This window comes from Hippocampus comes, unplaced genomic scaffold (assembly GCF_001891065.2).
Source record: "Hippocampus comes isolate QL1 unplaced genomic scaffold, H_comes_QL1_v1.1 scaffold39, whole genome shotgun sequence".
Taxonomy (NCBI): domain Eukaryota; kingdom Metazoa; phylum Chordata; class Actinopteri; order Syngnathiformes; family Syngnathidae; genus Hippocampus; species Hippocampus comes.
Window position 1 is genome coordinate 3332806 of NW_017842054.1, and position 18390 is coordinate 3351195.

The 18390-nt window shown below is 43.6% G+C and overlaps 1 protein-coding gene and 1 long non-coding RNA gene across 2 annotated transcripts in view; one reads left to right on the top strand and one right to left on the bottom strand.

Annotated features, from left to right (window-relative positions):
- Positions 1-1213: 1213 nt before the first annotated feature.
- Positions 1214-18390, bottom strand: part of LOC109510102 (serine protease HTRA1A-like) — a 23744-nt gene continuing 6567 nt past the window's right edge. The window contains exons 2-9 of the mRNA XM_019860181.1: positions 17914-18013; positions 16864-17068; positions 5780-5974; positions 5670-5702; positions 5397-5511; positions 4027-4084; positions 3793-3888; positions 1214-1880 (exon numbers count right to left, since the gene is read on the bottom strand). Of these exons, the coding sequence (XP_019715740.1) occupies positions 1712-1880; positions 3793-3888; positions 4027-4084; positions 5397-5511; positions 5670-5702; positions 5780-5974; positions 16864-17068; positions 17914-18013 (971 nt within the window). The 3' untranslated portion in view covers positions 1214-1711. The remainder of the gene's footprint in view (positions 1881-3792; positions 3889-4026; positions 4085-5396; positions 5512-5669; positions 5703-5779; positions 5975-16863; positions 17069-17913; positions 18014-18390) is intronic.
- LOC109510104 (uncharacterized) lies at positions 14327-14697 on the top strand. The gene is made up of 2 exons (XR_002167072.1): positions 14327-14402; positions 14433-14697. It is a non-coding gene; the product is annotated as an uncharacterized LOC109510104 (long non-coding RNA).

Consider the following 18390-nt stretch of genomic DNA (forward strand, 5'->3'; position numbering starts at 1 on the left):
GTCATTAGGAAGACAATTTAGCGTAAGAGTTAAACAACAAAAAAAAAAATTCGACACAACTAGTGCCACTTTTGGCCTTAAATCTTACTTGTAAACTACTGTGCTGCACTAGTAACGACTTTGCCCAATTAATCTGCATGTACAGTATCACATACGAGTAGCTTCGTGGACCCTGACTAGTAGCACCAAACGGCTCTCTATTTGTGTATGCAGTTGTCTATGTAGGATTCCAAAGTAGTCCAACTAGTGTGCAGAAATATCACACAATAGCAGAAGGTTCGACAGTTGTGGGGAACTTGTGTAATTTAAATAAATGATGATGATTGTTTTCTCCAGGCTTTTGCTTGCAGTTACATCTTGAAACCATGTCACGGCAGCAAAAGCACTTCATCATCTTCTTGCTGTCCTTTTTCCACCCAAATGTAACCTTTGACCCTTTCGAGCCACAAATATCTTAAATACTTCAGATCATAACACAAGCCTGTGGGCTACGTCAAACATCTATCAAGTATTTTTCCATGTGGAGGAAAAGCAAGAGAGTACGAAGCGGTGATCGGAAGGCCATCCAAACATGTGTGGTCAGCGAAAAAATGTTGAGTTGGGTGGACGCAGCTTTTTGTTTTGCTCTTTTGTTGTACCCACAGCCCCGCACTCCCAATGCACACCAAAGCGCCTAACGGTTGAAATTGGGTTCAAAGCACGTTTGGGCACACGCGTGAACAAAAACATACATAGAATAGATTAAATGAAAGATAAACAGAGGCAAAAAAATACATACACACACACACACACACACACACACACACACACACACACACACACACACACACACACACACACACACACACACACACACAAAAACACATTATATGTGTATTTATTTTTAATTTAATTCCAACAATTATTTAGGTTGTTCTGAGTAGATTTTTATGTATTTATTTTAATTTAATTCAAATCTAATTATTATTTAGGTTGTTCTGGGTGTTTGTTTTTTATACATATATATATATATATATAAACATTTTATATTATTGCATTGGGTTGTGTGCATTATGTATTTTTGTACAGAATTTCTATTATCTGTATTTTGTTTTAAATAATAAAAAGAATCAATTATGACTTTTTTTTTATTTTTTATGATGCAGCCATTTATTTTGCAATGATTAATGCGCATTTACTTGTGGGTGCAAATGAAAGCAAACCGGTTCAAAAATGAAAGGCGAAACAATTTATTCCCGTCCGTCACGTAACCAACAAAATATTCTACAGTACTTTTTTGTTCCAATAAAAAAAAAAGAGGTTAGAACACAATAATCATACACATTAAATGTGCTCAGCGAGTCTCGAAATAGCTACAAAAGTGCACAGGAAGGCCTGACTGAGCAATAATATTAAAAAATAAAATGTAAAAAAACAGCTTCTTGTTTGTTGGTGGTGACCCAAAAAGAGTAAAAACGCACACGCATACACACACACACACACACACACACACACACACACACACACACACGAAGTACAGTATGGCTTTTTACAGCATTCCGTACAGTCGCTCATTTTCAAGGCACATCGCCAGAATGTTCCAGAATCTGGCAACTCACAGGAGGATGGTGTGTCCATAGAATCCCCGCCCCCCCACACACACACAGACACACTCACACTACCACCAGGTAGTCCAATGGTGATGAATAGAACCTAGCTGCAGTTCCAGAGGTTAGGGGTCGATCTCCACGGGAACGACGGTGAGGATGGCGTCCTCGTTGCCGCGGCGCACCACCACCTTGAGGCTTTTGTCCTTCTTGACGGCGGCGCTGACGTCGTTGGCCGTGGAGATCCTCTTGCCGTTGATGGAGATGATCACGTCGTGTTCTTTGAGGCCGCCGCTGCATTACGCATGAGGAACAAACCGGTCGCTCAGTATGCCACAAAAGTCAAGTGGGAACTAGCCAAGGCCTGGAATTGTTTTTAAATAATAATTAAAAATGCCGAAAATAAACACGTTATTTAAGTTGATACCATCGTGTGACCGGATTGGTTTCATTGAGGTTGCAAGAGGGAATAATTTCATTTTCTCTTATTGTTTTAATTATTTAGGTTGCAGATGGTTTACTACAAATTTCAAATTGATTTTAGTTTTATGCATTTTTTTTCTTTTTTTAATGTATATTTTTTAACTTTATGTATGATTATGTATTTGCACAATTTATTTCTCCGTTTACAAGAAATGAACATTTTGTTTGATCTCATATGACATCATCGTACTTACTAATCATATTCTTGCACATTTAAGTGGAGGCTGCCGACAGATCCAAATTGAGTTGTTTGACGGCATTTCATTACGAAGCAAGACATTTAATTCCATTGTACGCGACACTGCACAAGGCCAATCAAGGCTGCGCTAGAGGGTCGCGCGCGCATCAGGAGGAGGGATGTCGTCTTGGTCTCGTGGCTGTTTTGAACTCACTTCTCCATATTAAATCAGTTATGTAGTTATACATTACTTTCGTGATGTTATAATGTTATATATCATTATACGTGTTATTTTGAGACTTCAATTGTGGTGCCAGAGACCTCCATCACGGCTATTACAAACCTGCTCTGTAGCCCATCAGGCTAATAGAAGGTTCTCTCTAGTGGGCCCACGCACTCCCCTTTTACAGCATCAAAGTGCACCACAGATATGTTAGTGCGCATATTAGACACGAACGGGGCCTGGTGGGGCAGAGACGGGAAAACCGCAGCCCGGAGAGGAACCCTCCTGCATGAGGTTTTGGAAGAATCGGCTGATCTCAGCGTCTGACAAATCCCCTCCCCGCCCCCTCTCCTGGAATGGCGGGGGCAGCCATGGAGGCTTTGGGAACCCGCCCGTGGTTTATTGTTGGTGGAAGTCGAGCAGGGAACAGTTTTGGTTCCCTTAGGTGAGTCACATGACCTGGCCAATCAGAAAAGACCCACAGTCGCCTCTTTGAGGCAGGGACCCAGAATAAAAGTCTGAACAGATCTTCAGTATCTCTATCCATCCATATATTCACTCCAGCTATCTATCTATCTATCCATCCATCCATTATCTCTCCATTCATCTGTCATTCATCCATCCAATCATCCATCATGTCATCTCTCCATTTATCTATCATCCGTCCATTCATCCATCCATCATGTCATCTCTCCATTTATCTATCATCTGTCTGTTCATCCATCCACCCATCCATCCCTATATCCATCCATCCATCATCCATCCATATGGTATCTCTCCATTTATCTATCTTCTGTCATCCATCCACCCATCATCCATTCATCTCTCCCTTTATCGATCATCTCTCTGTCCATCCACCCATCCATGCATCCATCCATCCATCCATCCATCTCTGTCATCTCCACATTTATTGATCTTCTGTCCATTCATCCATTCATCCATCCATTCATCCGACCATCCCTACATCCATGTCTTTTTCTGTGTGAGGTTTTGCAAGAATGACTGTATTACGATAAATAATAAACCTCTCCTGTGATCCATCCAACAATGGCTAAGGCTTGATAAGATACAAATAAACCTTCCCCCTGCCTCATGATCAAAGATGAAATTGTCCAATCTAATCAGGAAGTGGCTTGCTAGCGTACACAGAGAAAAATAAAACAGCCGTCGCTTTGGTTTTACTTTCGCGCAAAATAAAGTACCCCGATAACTATCCACAGACTTGGCTTTGATTGTGTAAGTACTTCAGAGAGCGCTCTGAGAATTCTTTACCCCCAAATGTGTTTATCCTTTAGGAGACATGTGTGAAAACTATCACTCACACTGCAGCTGGCGTCTTTGCAATGACTTCCATGACATAAGCGCCAGAGGTAATGTCAGGGAAGTCTCGATGTCGACTCTTCAGCTCTTTGGCCAGTCTGTAGTCATGCACGTGCATGTAAAAAAAAAAAAAAAAAGGAAAACAGATGTAAGTTAAAAAAAAAAAAGGCACTATGCAGAAAGTGGAGTCATCAATCATGCAGGAAGCGTGTGACATATGGGCGTGCGTAACGTACGCTGGAGTGAGAGTCATCATCCTCACGCCGATGTATTTCTTTTTTGCAGCTGCCGTGCCTGCAGAGGGACAGGAAGACGACGACGCCATTCATCTACTTATCATTTAAATGTGTTTCTGACTATAGATGGTGACATGGTGTGTCCCACACTAACCACGGACCAGAGGAAATGAAGTAGAGATATCTGACTCAAATTATGTCTGTGACCGCTGTTGGATTTTCTTTCACTAAAAGCGAGGTTACTCACAATTTTGTCATGTGCAGTATTTGCTCATAATTTGGATGTTCACTGATGAAACGCAACTGTTGGTTATTTACAAGAATGTACAACTCGTAATTAGTCTCATAAAAACACTAAAAGGTGCACTGATTGATAGATGGATCTATGATGAGCATAATAATGTATCTCTCGGCAAATTTTTCCTTCTTTGTTATTGCTTTCTTCAAATCTTGACGCGAATCTAGTGAATTTTATTCCTGTGCATAGTTGCTGCACGTGGATTTCTTCTCGACAAGCGTTATTATTTTTGTTGATTAGGGAAGAATCAGTCCACTGTGAAAACTATTTCCCAGAGATTCTCGTCGGGTTTACGTCATGTGTCATTATCCTGGCATATTGGAAAAAGTTAACTTTTTAGTACATTCAGGAAGTCAGCTGACCTCATTTTTTGGGGGGGGGCTCTGTATAATGTGAAGGACCCGACTGGACCATTTGAAATCAATCCAGATCATAAAACTGCCTCCTCCTGAATGATCATTGAGCAGTTGGCACGAAAAAAAGGTGATGGTTGGCATGGCAACTCCAATTACCCGCCTGTCGTCTTAATCTGAGGCCCCCCTCATCACTTTAGAACAGCGGCAAACACTATCATCAGCGTTTAACTGCCACCTTCTCGTCTCCAATTAGCCTCACTGATGACAGGCGGTTTCCTAAAGACAACACAGCTGTTAAGTCTGAATCCTGCGATTGTTTTCACATTACGCTTGTGGAAATAATTTTACAGTCACTATTAAACACATCTCTCCCTCCCGCCCCCAAACCCCAACCATATTCCAGCCTGGAAGATGCTGGTTAACCACTTTCCTTCCGGGTTTTAATAAACGCCTTGGACAGTTTTACACGTATCTTGTTTTCTTTAGCTTGAAGCGAGCTACAAATTCTTTCCGCCGCCACCAGTTTCGCCAAACTCACTATATTTGCTCGAAGAGGACGTAAAATTGACATTTTCCTTTTGTAAGATCTTATATTTAAATATTTGGGTCACCAATGTGCTTATCATATTGAAATTTCTTAGCTCGTGACTTGGGCGGCAAGGCAAAGCCAGAGATGGATGAAGACACAGTTAAACTCGGTTGTCAGCTCAGCTCACCTCGAGACTGTCTGTCATACGACTCCGCCAGGAACTGCTGGATCTTGTCTGAGGGAATGGCGAAGGAAATGCCGGCAGTTACTTTTAATGTGTTGATTCCGACCACCTCCCCGTCCTGAAAGTATCATTAAAAGACACCTGTTATATTTATTTTGAAGGAAAAGCACTCATGTTCCCGGGTCAGAAATGTTTCATGATCCCGAAACGTCAAACAATAAAGAACGATCTTTAACGTTCCTATAAAAAAATAAAAATAAAAAAAAAATCTCTTACCAGATTAACCAGAGGTCCACCGGAATTGCCATACTGTCAAGAAAAAAAAAAAAAAATACATGTAAATAGTTTTGGGGTATCCTGTATGTTGATCATGACAGGCCTCGTACATTGATGATGGCATCTGTCTGGATGTAGTCCATGTCAGAGTTGCTCAGACCGAGCTCCCGGCCCCCCCTCTGGGTGGTGCTGACGATTCCCGTGGTGACGGTGTTCTGCAGGGAAAACGGGCTGCCGATGGCCACCACGAACTCGCCCGGTCTCAGGTCTGACGAGCGGCCCAGCAGCAGCACGGGGAGCTTGGTCTGCAGGGTTGAGTAAATTGAATTGAATTGTGACTATTTTGAACAGTTTGGTTTTGACCCAACAAGATGCGCAACAGCCGACTGTCAAGTTTTATGCTATCCAACGATGATCCAATCAATCACCTATGATACATTTGTGCGTCATGTTTTTTTAAAAGCCCCTCTGACTTTGTCACGATGATGTTTCACAAGGGAAAGAAAAAAAAAAACTCCATCGGTGCCTCCCACTAGACTAGACACTCCCATCCCCAAAACATTCACTCCTTTTTCCCACAGCATCCCCGCTGGATGCTAAAACGTTAGCCGCCGGCGTGATTTACTGCATTGAAGAGCCTCGCTGACAAAGCATCTCTGTATTGCTGCACGTGCGTGGAAAGAGATGGCCGGAAAAAAAAAAAAAAAACAAAAAACATCTTGTGTAGGTAAATAATGACAGTGTGGCCAACTTAGTTACAAACCGAGGAGCATGGCAGCTCATGCTGCAGAAGCAGACACACAGAGGAAGGTTATATTTATCCCTCCACGCTGGTGAAATCATCTCATGCTGCTGGGAAGGCTGCAGTCAAACCACATCACGCCGCTGCCACTTTAACAACACACTCGCCTCTTGCATAAGGAAATAATAAGAGGTACTTTTGTGTACATTCGAGCAGAGCAATAGAAGATTCAAAGTGAGTTGAAACACACACAAAAAAAAAACAACAACTATCAATGGGAACTAGGGCTGAACAATCAATCAAATTCAAATCGACATGGCAGTGCAACTTTCAAACTGCAAAGGCTTGCAATTTGAAAAAAAAATAAAAACTGCTTCATTTTGGTCAGGTGGTATTGGTGCGCATTGGTGGAGTTTTTTTTTTTTGAGGCGGATGGTCTACTTAGCATGTAGATGCAGGACATCGGCGCTTACGAAATACATTTGAAAGGAACTGCAGGATCCCCACTTGTGGATGATGTAGAGTCGCCGTGGAATGGGCCCTTGGAGACCGCCTTCTTTGTGCGTTCATGTGTGACCCAGAGTCAAAAGGTTTTGGGAACAAAAACATTTACCGGTTTCACAGACTAAACAGGGGAATGGAAGCAGCTCCCCTCGTTGCCTTAAAAGTCCGCGCAGAGAGGTGGATGGTCAACTTGGCGTGTAGATGCAGGACATTGGTGCTTACGAAATAGAATTTGAAAGGAACTGCAGGACCCCCACTTGCGGATGACGTCCAGTCGCTGTGGAGTGGCCCTTGGAGACCGCCTTCTTTGCGCGTTCGTGTGTGACCCAGAGTCAAAAGGTTTCGGAAACAAAAACATTTACCGGTTTCACAGACTAAACAGGAAGTCTGCCATTTTGGTTTGAAGCCGCCATTTTGGGGGGAAATGGGTCCAACTGAGCCCTAATTGGAAGCAAGTGTCCAACCAGATGAACGATGATAAGTAAGTATGAATTCTTAGCAATGTGGCCGCAGCACGGCGACAATAGTTTCATGATCATCTTTAAGATTTGGTTAAATTGTACATGAAGAAAACCTGCCTAACTCGGTGCAAATGACTCTTGTAACAAAACGCATGAAAGACACTAAAGGACCCATGACTGAAGTTAAATAGGAATTTTAAGATTTGGTTAAATGGTACATGAAGAAAACCTGCCTAACTCAAACGCAAATGACTCTTGTAACAAAACGCATGAAAGACACTAAAGGACCCATGACTGAAGTTAAATAGGAAATCAGCTATTTTAACTCTAGGCAGACATTTTGTGCAATTTTTTTTCCCAGATGATCTCAGATCACAAGCCAGTATCCTTGACAGATGGGCGACGCTAAATTGCCAAGCCATTTCGGTTTGGAGCAGCCAATTCAGGCAAATTCCGCAGCTTGTACTTTGACAAACTCACACTGAGTTAGTGATGTACAGGACATCAATTCTTACACAGTGGTGGGGATCAAACCTGTCACCGTCATTGCTGTGAGACCACCGCCTCCGTCGGGACATTGTGGCGTTTGTCTGGTCAACGCTGCGGTGCGAAAAGCAAACATGATACCTGCATGCACCAACACACCGTGTGTGTGTGTGTGTGTGTGTGTGTGTGTGTGTGTGTGTGTGTGTGTGTGTGTGTGTGTGTGTGTGTGTGTGTGTGTCTGCCTAAAGCAGGCAGCCCTGACAGTGTTTGACATGTGCAAACACACACAGACGCCTGACATGAGTAGTAGTAGTCTCTATGGCAATACAAACACACAAACACACAATGTACTGCTGACCATTCTACACAATTTGGACAAAAAGTCCAAATAATAAATCGACAAAAGGGAAAGGTGAGAGAAACCAAACCACTGAAAAATAAAGTTTAAGACAACCATCATTAGGTACAGTAAAACTACTTGCCATCGGAAGATGGGCAATTTTTAAGCTAATCATTAGCCACCACATGCTATTTGGAAGGACGGACAGACAGAGGGATAGATGGATGGACAGATGGAAAAGCAGACAGATAGATGGCCGAACAGACCGTCGGACAGATGGATAGCATAGCTATCACTTGGACCCATTGACCAAAAAAGCCCCAAAATAAGCCTCCCAACACTCACAAAATCAAAACACACTTGTAATGTTAATCCTTTAAAATGCACACTGAGCTGAAGTCTCGCAAGAAGGTCCAATACAGATGGGGGGGTGCGGGGGGGGGGGATTCAAAACGAGCCCATTGCATCAGTTTATTGGCAACGTAACAGCACTCAGGTGTGAAGCTCATATGGATAATTATCTCCGCGGCCGGTCAGCAAAGTGCCCCAAGTTGGGGTAAACAGAGAGCCGTGCCTCGCTGCAGCTATTCGAGCCAGGATGCACGCGCCTTTCACCCAAAGACACAGTAAAAGGAGAAGATGGGGAACAACGGACACCACAAATTACAGGAAGGGAACGTGACACGAGTTGAGTCAGGTCCAGAATGAAAAAAAAAAAGAAAAGAAATAACAGCAAAGCAGATGACGGCGAGTCACACAACAGAATACGTCTGTCAGTGTCGGAATGAATTCATTTACGATTTATTCTAGGCAGTGGGAACAAGTGGCGCGTGACCAGGAGCTCGCGTTTGATGCACTTGACGAATTTTCCAACTGAGAAAAGGAGATGTGGGATGATGAATGAACAGATAAGCAGAGGTGGGGCACTCCAGTCCCATGACTTAACGCGGGACTAAAATGGGAAAAAATGTATGGAAATGACTCGACTTGACTCATACTTGAACAAGATGACTTGACAAGTATTGCCTGTGCCATTTGATTTGATTTGTCCCAAAGCGAACTAAACTCAGTTCTCCTGGATTAGACTACAATACGTTGCCCTCAACTGGACTCGACTCTTTTTAACTAAACTGGACTGAACTCTATTGTCACAAATTGAACTGGACACTGTCGTACTTTTCTGGACGGGACTACTGTATGTTGTCCAAAATTTGATCAAACTGTGTTGTACTACACTGGACCGGACCCACTTATGCAGTTTTATGTCCTGGAACTGACTCTGTTCTGCTAAACTGGACGAGACTAACATGTCCTAACCAGTCCTGGAGTCACTTGTCCGATACCGAGTCTGCTGTTCTAAACTGGAATAGACTCTGATGTGCAGAAGTGGACTGGACTCAGATGTCCTAAACCAAACTAGACTCTCGTTTCCTACATCGAACTGGACATTGTTGTCCTCAACTGGACAGGACTATCTTTTCCTAAATTTGATTGGACTCAGTTGTCCTAAACTAGAATAGGACTCTTTTGTTCCGAATTGGACCGGAGTCTGTTGTTCTAAACTGGACTGGGTTTTGTTGTCTAAAACTGGACTGGACAAACTTCCCTAAATTGGACCGTCCTGTAAAGTGAACATTTTTCACACTCGATTGACTTGATCCGAGTGACAACTTGATTCACAGTGGTCAAAAGTTAGCGGAGATAACTGATATCCGCAACAGTATCTTGGGACTTGCCTGAAACCTGATGGTGAAGACTCGAGACCCATTTATGACTTGCACATATGTGACCTGCTCCCTCCTCTGCAAGTACACAGCTGCCATGGAAAGAAGGAACATCTGTGTTAAAAGGTTTATTAGCTTGGTTGTCTCAAGGCACCGTTAAAAGCAACAAGACTAACTCCTGTTTAATGGAAGCCAGGTGCAAATGCAGCATCATTGTTGATGCGCTACAAAGGGCAAACGCTGCAACCCTATCCCAGTAGACTTGCGTTACAGAGATGCAGTTTTTTTTCCAAAACGGAACTAAATTCTGTTTTCCTAACCTGGACTGCAGTCTCTTGCTTTAAATTGGATTCTGTACCAGACTTGATTGGACTCAGTTGGCCTCAACTGGACTGTACTCTGTTGTCTTAAACTGGACTAGGCTCACTTGTCCGAAACTGGAACGTCGTCTAATGTCTGAAACTGAACTGGCCCCACTTGTCATAAACTGCAGTGAACTCTATTGTCAAAAACTGGCAGAGACACTGTTTTCCCAAACTGAAATGGACCCACTATTAAGTCATGAGCTATTTTGGACTCTTAATAGTATGTTAATGTTTTTATTGTCCTTTGAATCACCCACCCTGTTGTTAAACTGTGCTTCACAAATAAACCTGCCTTGTCTTTGTTGCCCTAAATTGGATTGGACCCGCTTGTCCTAAACTGACGTGGACTCTTTTGTCCTCAACTGGACTGGACCAAAGATCCTAATCAGGAGCATAATCTGTACTTCTAAACTGGGCTGGACTCTGTTCCTCTAAACAGAAATAGAGTCTATTGTCCTAAACTTACCCGAAACTGAACTGTATTCAGTTGTCCTGAACTGGACTGGGTCATTTTGTCCTAATCTCTACTCTGCTGTCCTAAATTGGATTTGACCCACTTGTCCTTACTAGACTTTCCTCTGTTGTTCTAAACTAGAAAAAAACTTGGCCATTATGCAACTGTAGTCTATTTACTTAGAAGCGCAATACATGTCTAAGTGTCTATCAAGTGTCCTCTGACAAAACTAACTATCACAGGTGTTCGTCAGAGCCGCCCTCACACCGTAGCCACAAAGCTAAGCTAGCTAGGCCACGCTAACGTTTGTCGACACGGGCGCATAAAAGCACTTGGGTTTCCTTCCATGTGGAGCTGCGAAAGGTCCAGCAGTTCACAGAAGAGCAAGCATATGCGTTTGATGTGTTCAGGCTCTGGCGAGAGGGCCGCAAAAGAGAACTCTTTGAACTTCCCAAATCACAATGATGAGAAGGAGATGAGGCATGGCGTGGCCATTTTCTTTACCGTCAAACGTGTACTTATGTGGAACACTTAAGTGATGCTGACCGACCACATGTGACGTGACCCTGAGCGTGGGCGGATACTGTGTGTGGACATGGATGTGTGGACTTGTGTATGTGGACAAATGTATACACACACACACACACACACACACACACACACACACACACACACACACACACACACACACACACACACGTCTCAGAATGAGTAACGAGTGGGATGGAGATTTTATATGCCTGACTCAGTTCTAACGTACTTGAGAGGCATCTTTGTGGGATGGAGCATCATGCTGAGACTTGGTATAATCTCAAAAAGCGGGTCCGAGGGCCAATTAAAAAGCAAGATGGCCGCCAATGCGTTTGTTGAACAACGAAATGCCTCCACTCGAGCCCTCAGAAATCAAACATCAGATGGGAAGTAATGAATCCCCTTTACCCTTTGTCGCCATTTTGTTGACCAACCAATATACAGCAGGGTCACCCATTTACAAGACTTTGTAAAAAAAATAAAGGCCTCCCCTCAAATAAATGCCTCCTTTTTGACCTCTTTAGTCAATAAAATAACAGGAAAGCTATCAAAGCGGCCGCTTTCTCCTTGCAACAATTCTGTCGACTAATCAATCGAGAGAAGGGTCACCCATTCACATGACTGGAAAAAAAAAAGGCCTCCTCTCAAATACACGCCTCCTTTTACCCTGTTAGTAAATACGTAAAGTAACAGGTAGGCAGACATGCGATATCTTTCCCCTTGTAACATTTCTGAAACCCAATCTAACGTACAGCTGGGTCAACCATGCACAACACTTGGCAAAAATGAAAGCCTCCTCTCCAATAGATGTCCCACTCCTTGCACTATTCATGTTTGACTTTAACAATTCTCTGTTGAACAATAAATGGAAAGCCTTGTCGCTCACTCGAGAGCGGTTGTACAACCGAACGGTCCTCTCTGCACTTCAACGAGTGACTTGGAAAAGTGACTCAGTCATAACTCACAGCAGTTTGTTAAGGTTAGTTAAGTCTCAATAACCACGACACCATTGTGGGAAAGTCTTTCCGAGAACGTCCCCAAAAAACCCCCAAAAAAACGCATCGAGAGCGTGCGAGTGTTAAATTTAGTCTCTTTTTTTTTTTTTCCGCGGAATTTTGAAGGTGTTTGGTTTCCACGGGAGAAGAGATGAGGAGATGAGCAAAGCTGGGGTCAAACAGAGGGAGAAAATGAAGTGATTCATTCTTCTTGGCCTGTCTATGAAGGTCTTTCCACTGGCAAACACACTTGCAGCCGTCCCTGTCCCTGCTGAGTCGTCTTCCACTCAAACACACACACACGCATACAGTATATGCATATTTTTGTCCGCAGCCACTGATTATCCAGAGATGTGATGTGAGAGAATCTCGTATTTCCTGAGGAAATGCTTACCCGATAGAGCAGATAACAAGATGATGGCTGGAGCACATTTCGTATACAGAAACAGGATCTTTTTTTTTTTTTTTTTTTTCCTCTCGGCAAATAAACGTAGACATGTTTCCTAAAGCGTCTCGAAAACCCAAACCAGCAAAAGGCAAATTTCCCACAGAGAATGTTTGGTTTATAATAATAGGTGGAAACATGCTGCGCAGTTCCTCTCGGCACTGCAATGCAAAGATGAGGCGCTGATATTTGGATGTCGGTGATTCACTGCAGTTCTGCTCTCGCAGTGTATTTAAAAGTATTCACGACACTTCACGTTTGCCAGATTTTGTCATGTGCCAGCCTGATTCCCCTGAATTTTGAGGGGAAATTTGTCTTGAATCCATTTTCAAATTCTACGGTGCTTCCCTTAGTATGTAAAAAAAAAAATCATTTGTCTTGTTGGACAAGTCCTTCACTTCCAAAATTTAAATTTGAATTGTGTCAGTTAACGTTTAGCTGCTAGCGATTGTGTGCACTATCGCTGGTTAGTCAACTATATGAGTTTTTCTCCCACTGCTCAGTTTTTAAAGTTTGCCTTCTTGGACAATTAATTCTCTTTTGAGAGCGACAAATCTTAAAGATTAAGAAATTGAATTGGTTTAGCTCGTATTTTAGCTGCGAGCAAGCTTTCTCACTTATCACTGGATTTCGGCAGTATTCCAGCATAATCAAGAAACGCAACATCCTCAGCAAATATCTGTGATTATTATCATTTGCTGAACAATGCAAATCATACATGATCAGCTGATGCTAACGCTAAACTGAAGAGAACACCGAGCAGCTAAGCTAATGTTAGCTAAGAAGACAGCAAGGTTTTCTCCCTGTACTCAGTACACATCTTTCAACATGCGTACTGTCCAAGCCAAGCGTTTGCGGGTTTTATTCCGCTCGTAAAATCATGTTTGGCCTTCAGAAAAGCTAAGCTATGCTACAGGAGCCAGCCTGTAAAATGCTCTACCACGCTCTTACAAGTTGAAGCTTTCAAGACTTTCTGAGCTTCCATGACACATGAATCAATTCCAAGCTGCTACGCGAGTGACTCCATCCACTTTGAGTGAAATAATGATACCATGATGATACTTGACTGTGCATCTTTATTTTGCAATGCCACGTGCCACGGCGCTCACAGAAAGCCTCAAAGACGAAACAGACCATCCATTTTCTAGAGCAGCTGACCGCATTGCTGCCTTTTCCTCCCCGGTCCCCATTTTCTCAACCCCCTTGTCCTCCCATAACCACATTTCCCCCCCACCCCCAACCCCCAAACCCATTCCCATATCCTCTGAAGTTCCAGACGTAATGTATTCCTCAGAGTTTAAGGGCTTGACCGCAAACCTCGGGAATGGAATCAAGTCCACTTTGGCCAATGGACAATGAGACAAAGAAGTCTTTGCATTCTCAATTTACGGCGGTCCCGACATTTGAGGTAGCATTCTTTTTCAATTATGTACTCCAAGTGTTTTCTGACAATTATCTACAGAAATGATTGATTTCGCGACCACATGATCATAGTTTAGTGACGCACTGCGGTGCGTTCCGATTTCAGGTTACATCGACGACGTGGGAACGGAACTCAACAACGACGCCCCCCTGTGAAGGTCACACCTAAATTAACGTTACATTATTTGTTAGTACGAACTAGCCTAAAAGTGCTGAACAAATACAAAAATGTGATGCATCACTCTCATCCCATTATAGTTAAAAGTTAAAACACAATTAACGGCCTGCGTGCAGGTTTAGCGAGTAGTTAAGTTATGCAACGGAATGCAACAACAGTCAAGCGCAAGTTCACTTCTCTCCGGCATCAGCCAGAACGCCACCACCATCTTCATCTTCGTGGTGTCCCCACAACAAAAACAAATATAATGACAGCGCGGAGACAGCGGCATGGCGTCTGATGCAAGACGATCCGAGCAGGAAAGCCCCCGGAGGGAAAAAGCTGTCATCAAGCGCTTCGGCTGCCTGCTTTCATGCCTTTATTACAGGATGAGATGGTGAAAAAAAAAAAAGACAAACAAAAAAAACAACAAAGCACAAGAAGAAGACACTCAAATGTCACGGGCCAGCTGTCCAGCATGCTGAACTATTTGAAATTCTCACTCTTGGTTACAGGAATCTCTCACATTCACAAACAAACAAACAAAAAATTGGTTAACCTGTTTAAAAAAATGGGTACGCGTGCAAGGAGTAGAACACCGTGGCCTGCCACCGTGCATTCCTGCACGGAGGCATTCGCATGTCGCGTGAATGCCTCGCGTCCAGCAGACGGAGAAATAAACACAGACGGATAGTGAGAGATGCGTTGTTGTTTTAAAGCTCTTTTTTTCCCACCGGCAAGTGTAAGCCTGTGACATTACGCTGGATGAGTGGTTAAGCACTGCTGCCTCATAACAACCACTGGGTTCGAGTGTTGGCACGGGTCCTTCCTGTGCTGAATTTGCACGTTTTCCCGCTACGCTCGTGTGGCTTCCACAGCTGCCCCAAAACACGCTAGGTTCATCCAACACTCTAATTTGCCTTTAGTATTTACATAAACACTCAAGTAAACATTGATCCGTTCAATTTAGATCGTGCTTGTTCTCATTAAGCTCAGAACCGTGCGGCAAACAAGTTAACGGTGAGGTGTGACATGAGTTTGAGTCATTTGAGTACCTGAATTAAAAAAAAAAAAATGCTAGAGCATTTTTTTTTTCTGTCTCAAGCCTTCATTTATTTGATGTTCACCTTCAGGAAGCGAAATCAAGCTAGCCACAGATAACGATTGTTCATGCTGTACATGACGGTAACACGGCGCCAATGTGGTCAGAAGGCCAACTTGAAAATGAAATCTATCGCTGCCAACGTCAACAGAACGTTCAATCGCAAAATAAGGACGCAAAAAAACTTAAATTAATCACGCTGGCACTGTATAGTGCGGGGCCCTTTCCCAGCAGTTGGCGGCGCGTGGCTAACGGCTAGCCGCTAACCGAGTGCCCCATGTGGGCTGACAAAAGCTGTCGGACTTCTTTTCAAAAGCAGTCGAATGAGCAAAAATGACTCCGCACACTTTGATGTTGACAGCCTCATTGAAAACAACAATAATGAACCAAAAAAAACCCCCAAAAAAAGGAAGGTTTGTGTATTTTCTGCTTAAATACCAGGAATAATAGCACCGTAACGAGTGCGACCCAAAAAGGCTAACGCTAATCCTATAACAACCCCCCCCCCCCCTTCTACTTCTTTGGGGCCACACCTGGATTCTCACTTTCCTCCGACGGCATTATTGTGATTTACCACCAGCAGACAACCACCCGTGCAGTTAAAATGAGAAACGACACGGCAGCGAGACCGCGCGTTGATTTAGTTGAACGGGGCACCAAAGTGGCGCTTTGAGAGTCCTACGCATGAAACTCGAGCTTCCTTGGTCCTCATCACATGATGCATCAGGGTGGAGGTTCGGAACCTAACCTTAATGGCCTCCTGACAGAAAACAGGCACTGTTTCGAAAATGTCATAGGGACACTTCTAGGCTCCAAGGGCCGGAAAATGATGGAAACAAATTCAAATCACCATGGCTTTGATTGATATTGAAATCACAATTATGAACGAACATCATTCTTCACTGATTTCAAGTTTAAAGTGTGTGCGTGTTTGCCTCCGAGTGGCGGTGTGGAGCCATGCAATGCACACACATTCAAGAGTAGAAGAAGAAAGTTGTAACTGAGCTTTATGAATATCACTTATCACTTGTTTTTCATAAGTTAGGAAGAAGAATGTGCCTTTGGGTGTAGCTATATGACCTGTCTTTATGTGTTACTGCAGTGTTTGCGGATGAATATTCCTTATTTTATCCTGGAAGTCGATGCTGGTTTTCTGTTAGCCTGTCAATGAGATTTTGCATTGACTGTTGAGCATTAGCACTGGTGAAGGTTCTAATGCAAATTATGCCTTGCTTTTAAATGCTGCTGCTCCATTTGAGTTAAAGTCGCAGTGGTTTATCTGGAGGTTTATATGTACCGTAATAGTAACATTCATGCTAATTTCCAGTTGTCGTCAATGGTGTTTCTCATCGTATGTTAGCATTAAACTAGCTGACTTTCGTTTGGATGAATGTTTAGGTGTTAAATGGGGGTTCACCATATTCCAGTACGCAAGTCGATTACCCAAAAGTGTTCTCAGTACTCACCGGCGCTTCGATCTTGATGAGGGCGATGTCGGAGCGTTCATCCACATCTTTGATTTTGGCGTCGTAAATGGCGCCGCTCTTGAGCTCCACTTTAACACGGTGCTTGTTGGCCACCACGTGCGCGTTTGTCACGATCTGGCCGTCATCGGCCACCACAAAGCCCGAGCCGCTGGCCACGGCGACTTCGCGCTTGGAGTACGTCATCCTGATCAGGAAAAGAACACAAATTAATTACCATTTATAATAACAAGAATCACAAAAATAACAGTTGAGCCAGAATGCATTCGGCATGAATCCACCTTCATGCTCCACTGCGGCTTGCCGTATTGAGATACTGTAATAAGATGCGTGGCAGCCTCGGAGCGACCGTGATGATTGCTTCGAACACAAAAGAGTTGCTAAAAGCAACAAAATGGTTCCAGAAGGGAGAACAACTTTGCAATGAAACATGCAAATGATAAACAGAAGAGTACTGGCCTGTGAACCTTGATGGACACCATACTGTATGTCACTTAAGTCTTTTCTGTGATATTTTCTCCTACCAACTTCAAAAATATCACATTTGCGGGGCACATTTGTTTGAACGCAGCTCTGCTTTTTGAAAAACTAAACGAATAAACCCAGAACAGTTCCACAGTGGAAAGTTTGCGGAAATTTTCCTGGACGTCAACCAGAAAACCTCCTCGTCGCAACTCCTGTGTCAAGTCAAACAAAAGCAGCGGCGCTTTAAATGAGAGACAGATTTGAGAGGGATGACTCAGACTTGGAGAACCGTCGCGGTGCGACACCCAACCCCAAGGAGGAGCTACAGGAGGAGGCCGGTGACACAGGTGACCAAAAAAAAAACCCAGGAAGCAAAAAGGTGCATGAGGAAAAAGACAAAATGTGTGGATAGGAAAGAGCTCCGCGTGCTGGTGAGCTCTGGTGCTCGAGTACACAGGTGGGCTGTAAATTTGAGAACACACACCCACACGCACACATAGAAAAGAAAACACACACCCACACACCCACACACACACACGCACACACACACAGGTGCGTGCTTCTTACTTGCGGTAGAGCTCGATGTGAACCACAGCTGGCGCAATTTTCTCCACCACGTCCGCAATGAAGTTGTACTTGTGTCTCGGGCTGTCTGGGTTGTCCTGAGCTGGAAATGCAAAGTAGGACACACGCACACACACACACACACACATACACACACACACACGTTGGATATGAGACAACTACACACAAACACAAGTCAAAAACCGACACGCTGAGTGACGTAAGAATACAAACAACTTGTCTTTGTCATACGAAGGGAGGAAATGACAGTTGTGGCGCGACGCAGACTGTCTCGCTCAGGTCTGACACACACAACGCCACCGCACGCTCACGCGCGTATGCGCACGTGCGTATCAATATACACAGTCACACAAACAGAAAATGCTCGCTCGCTCATGCAGTCTCTCTCACACACACACACACACACACACACACACACACACACACACACACACACACACACACACATATACACACACC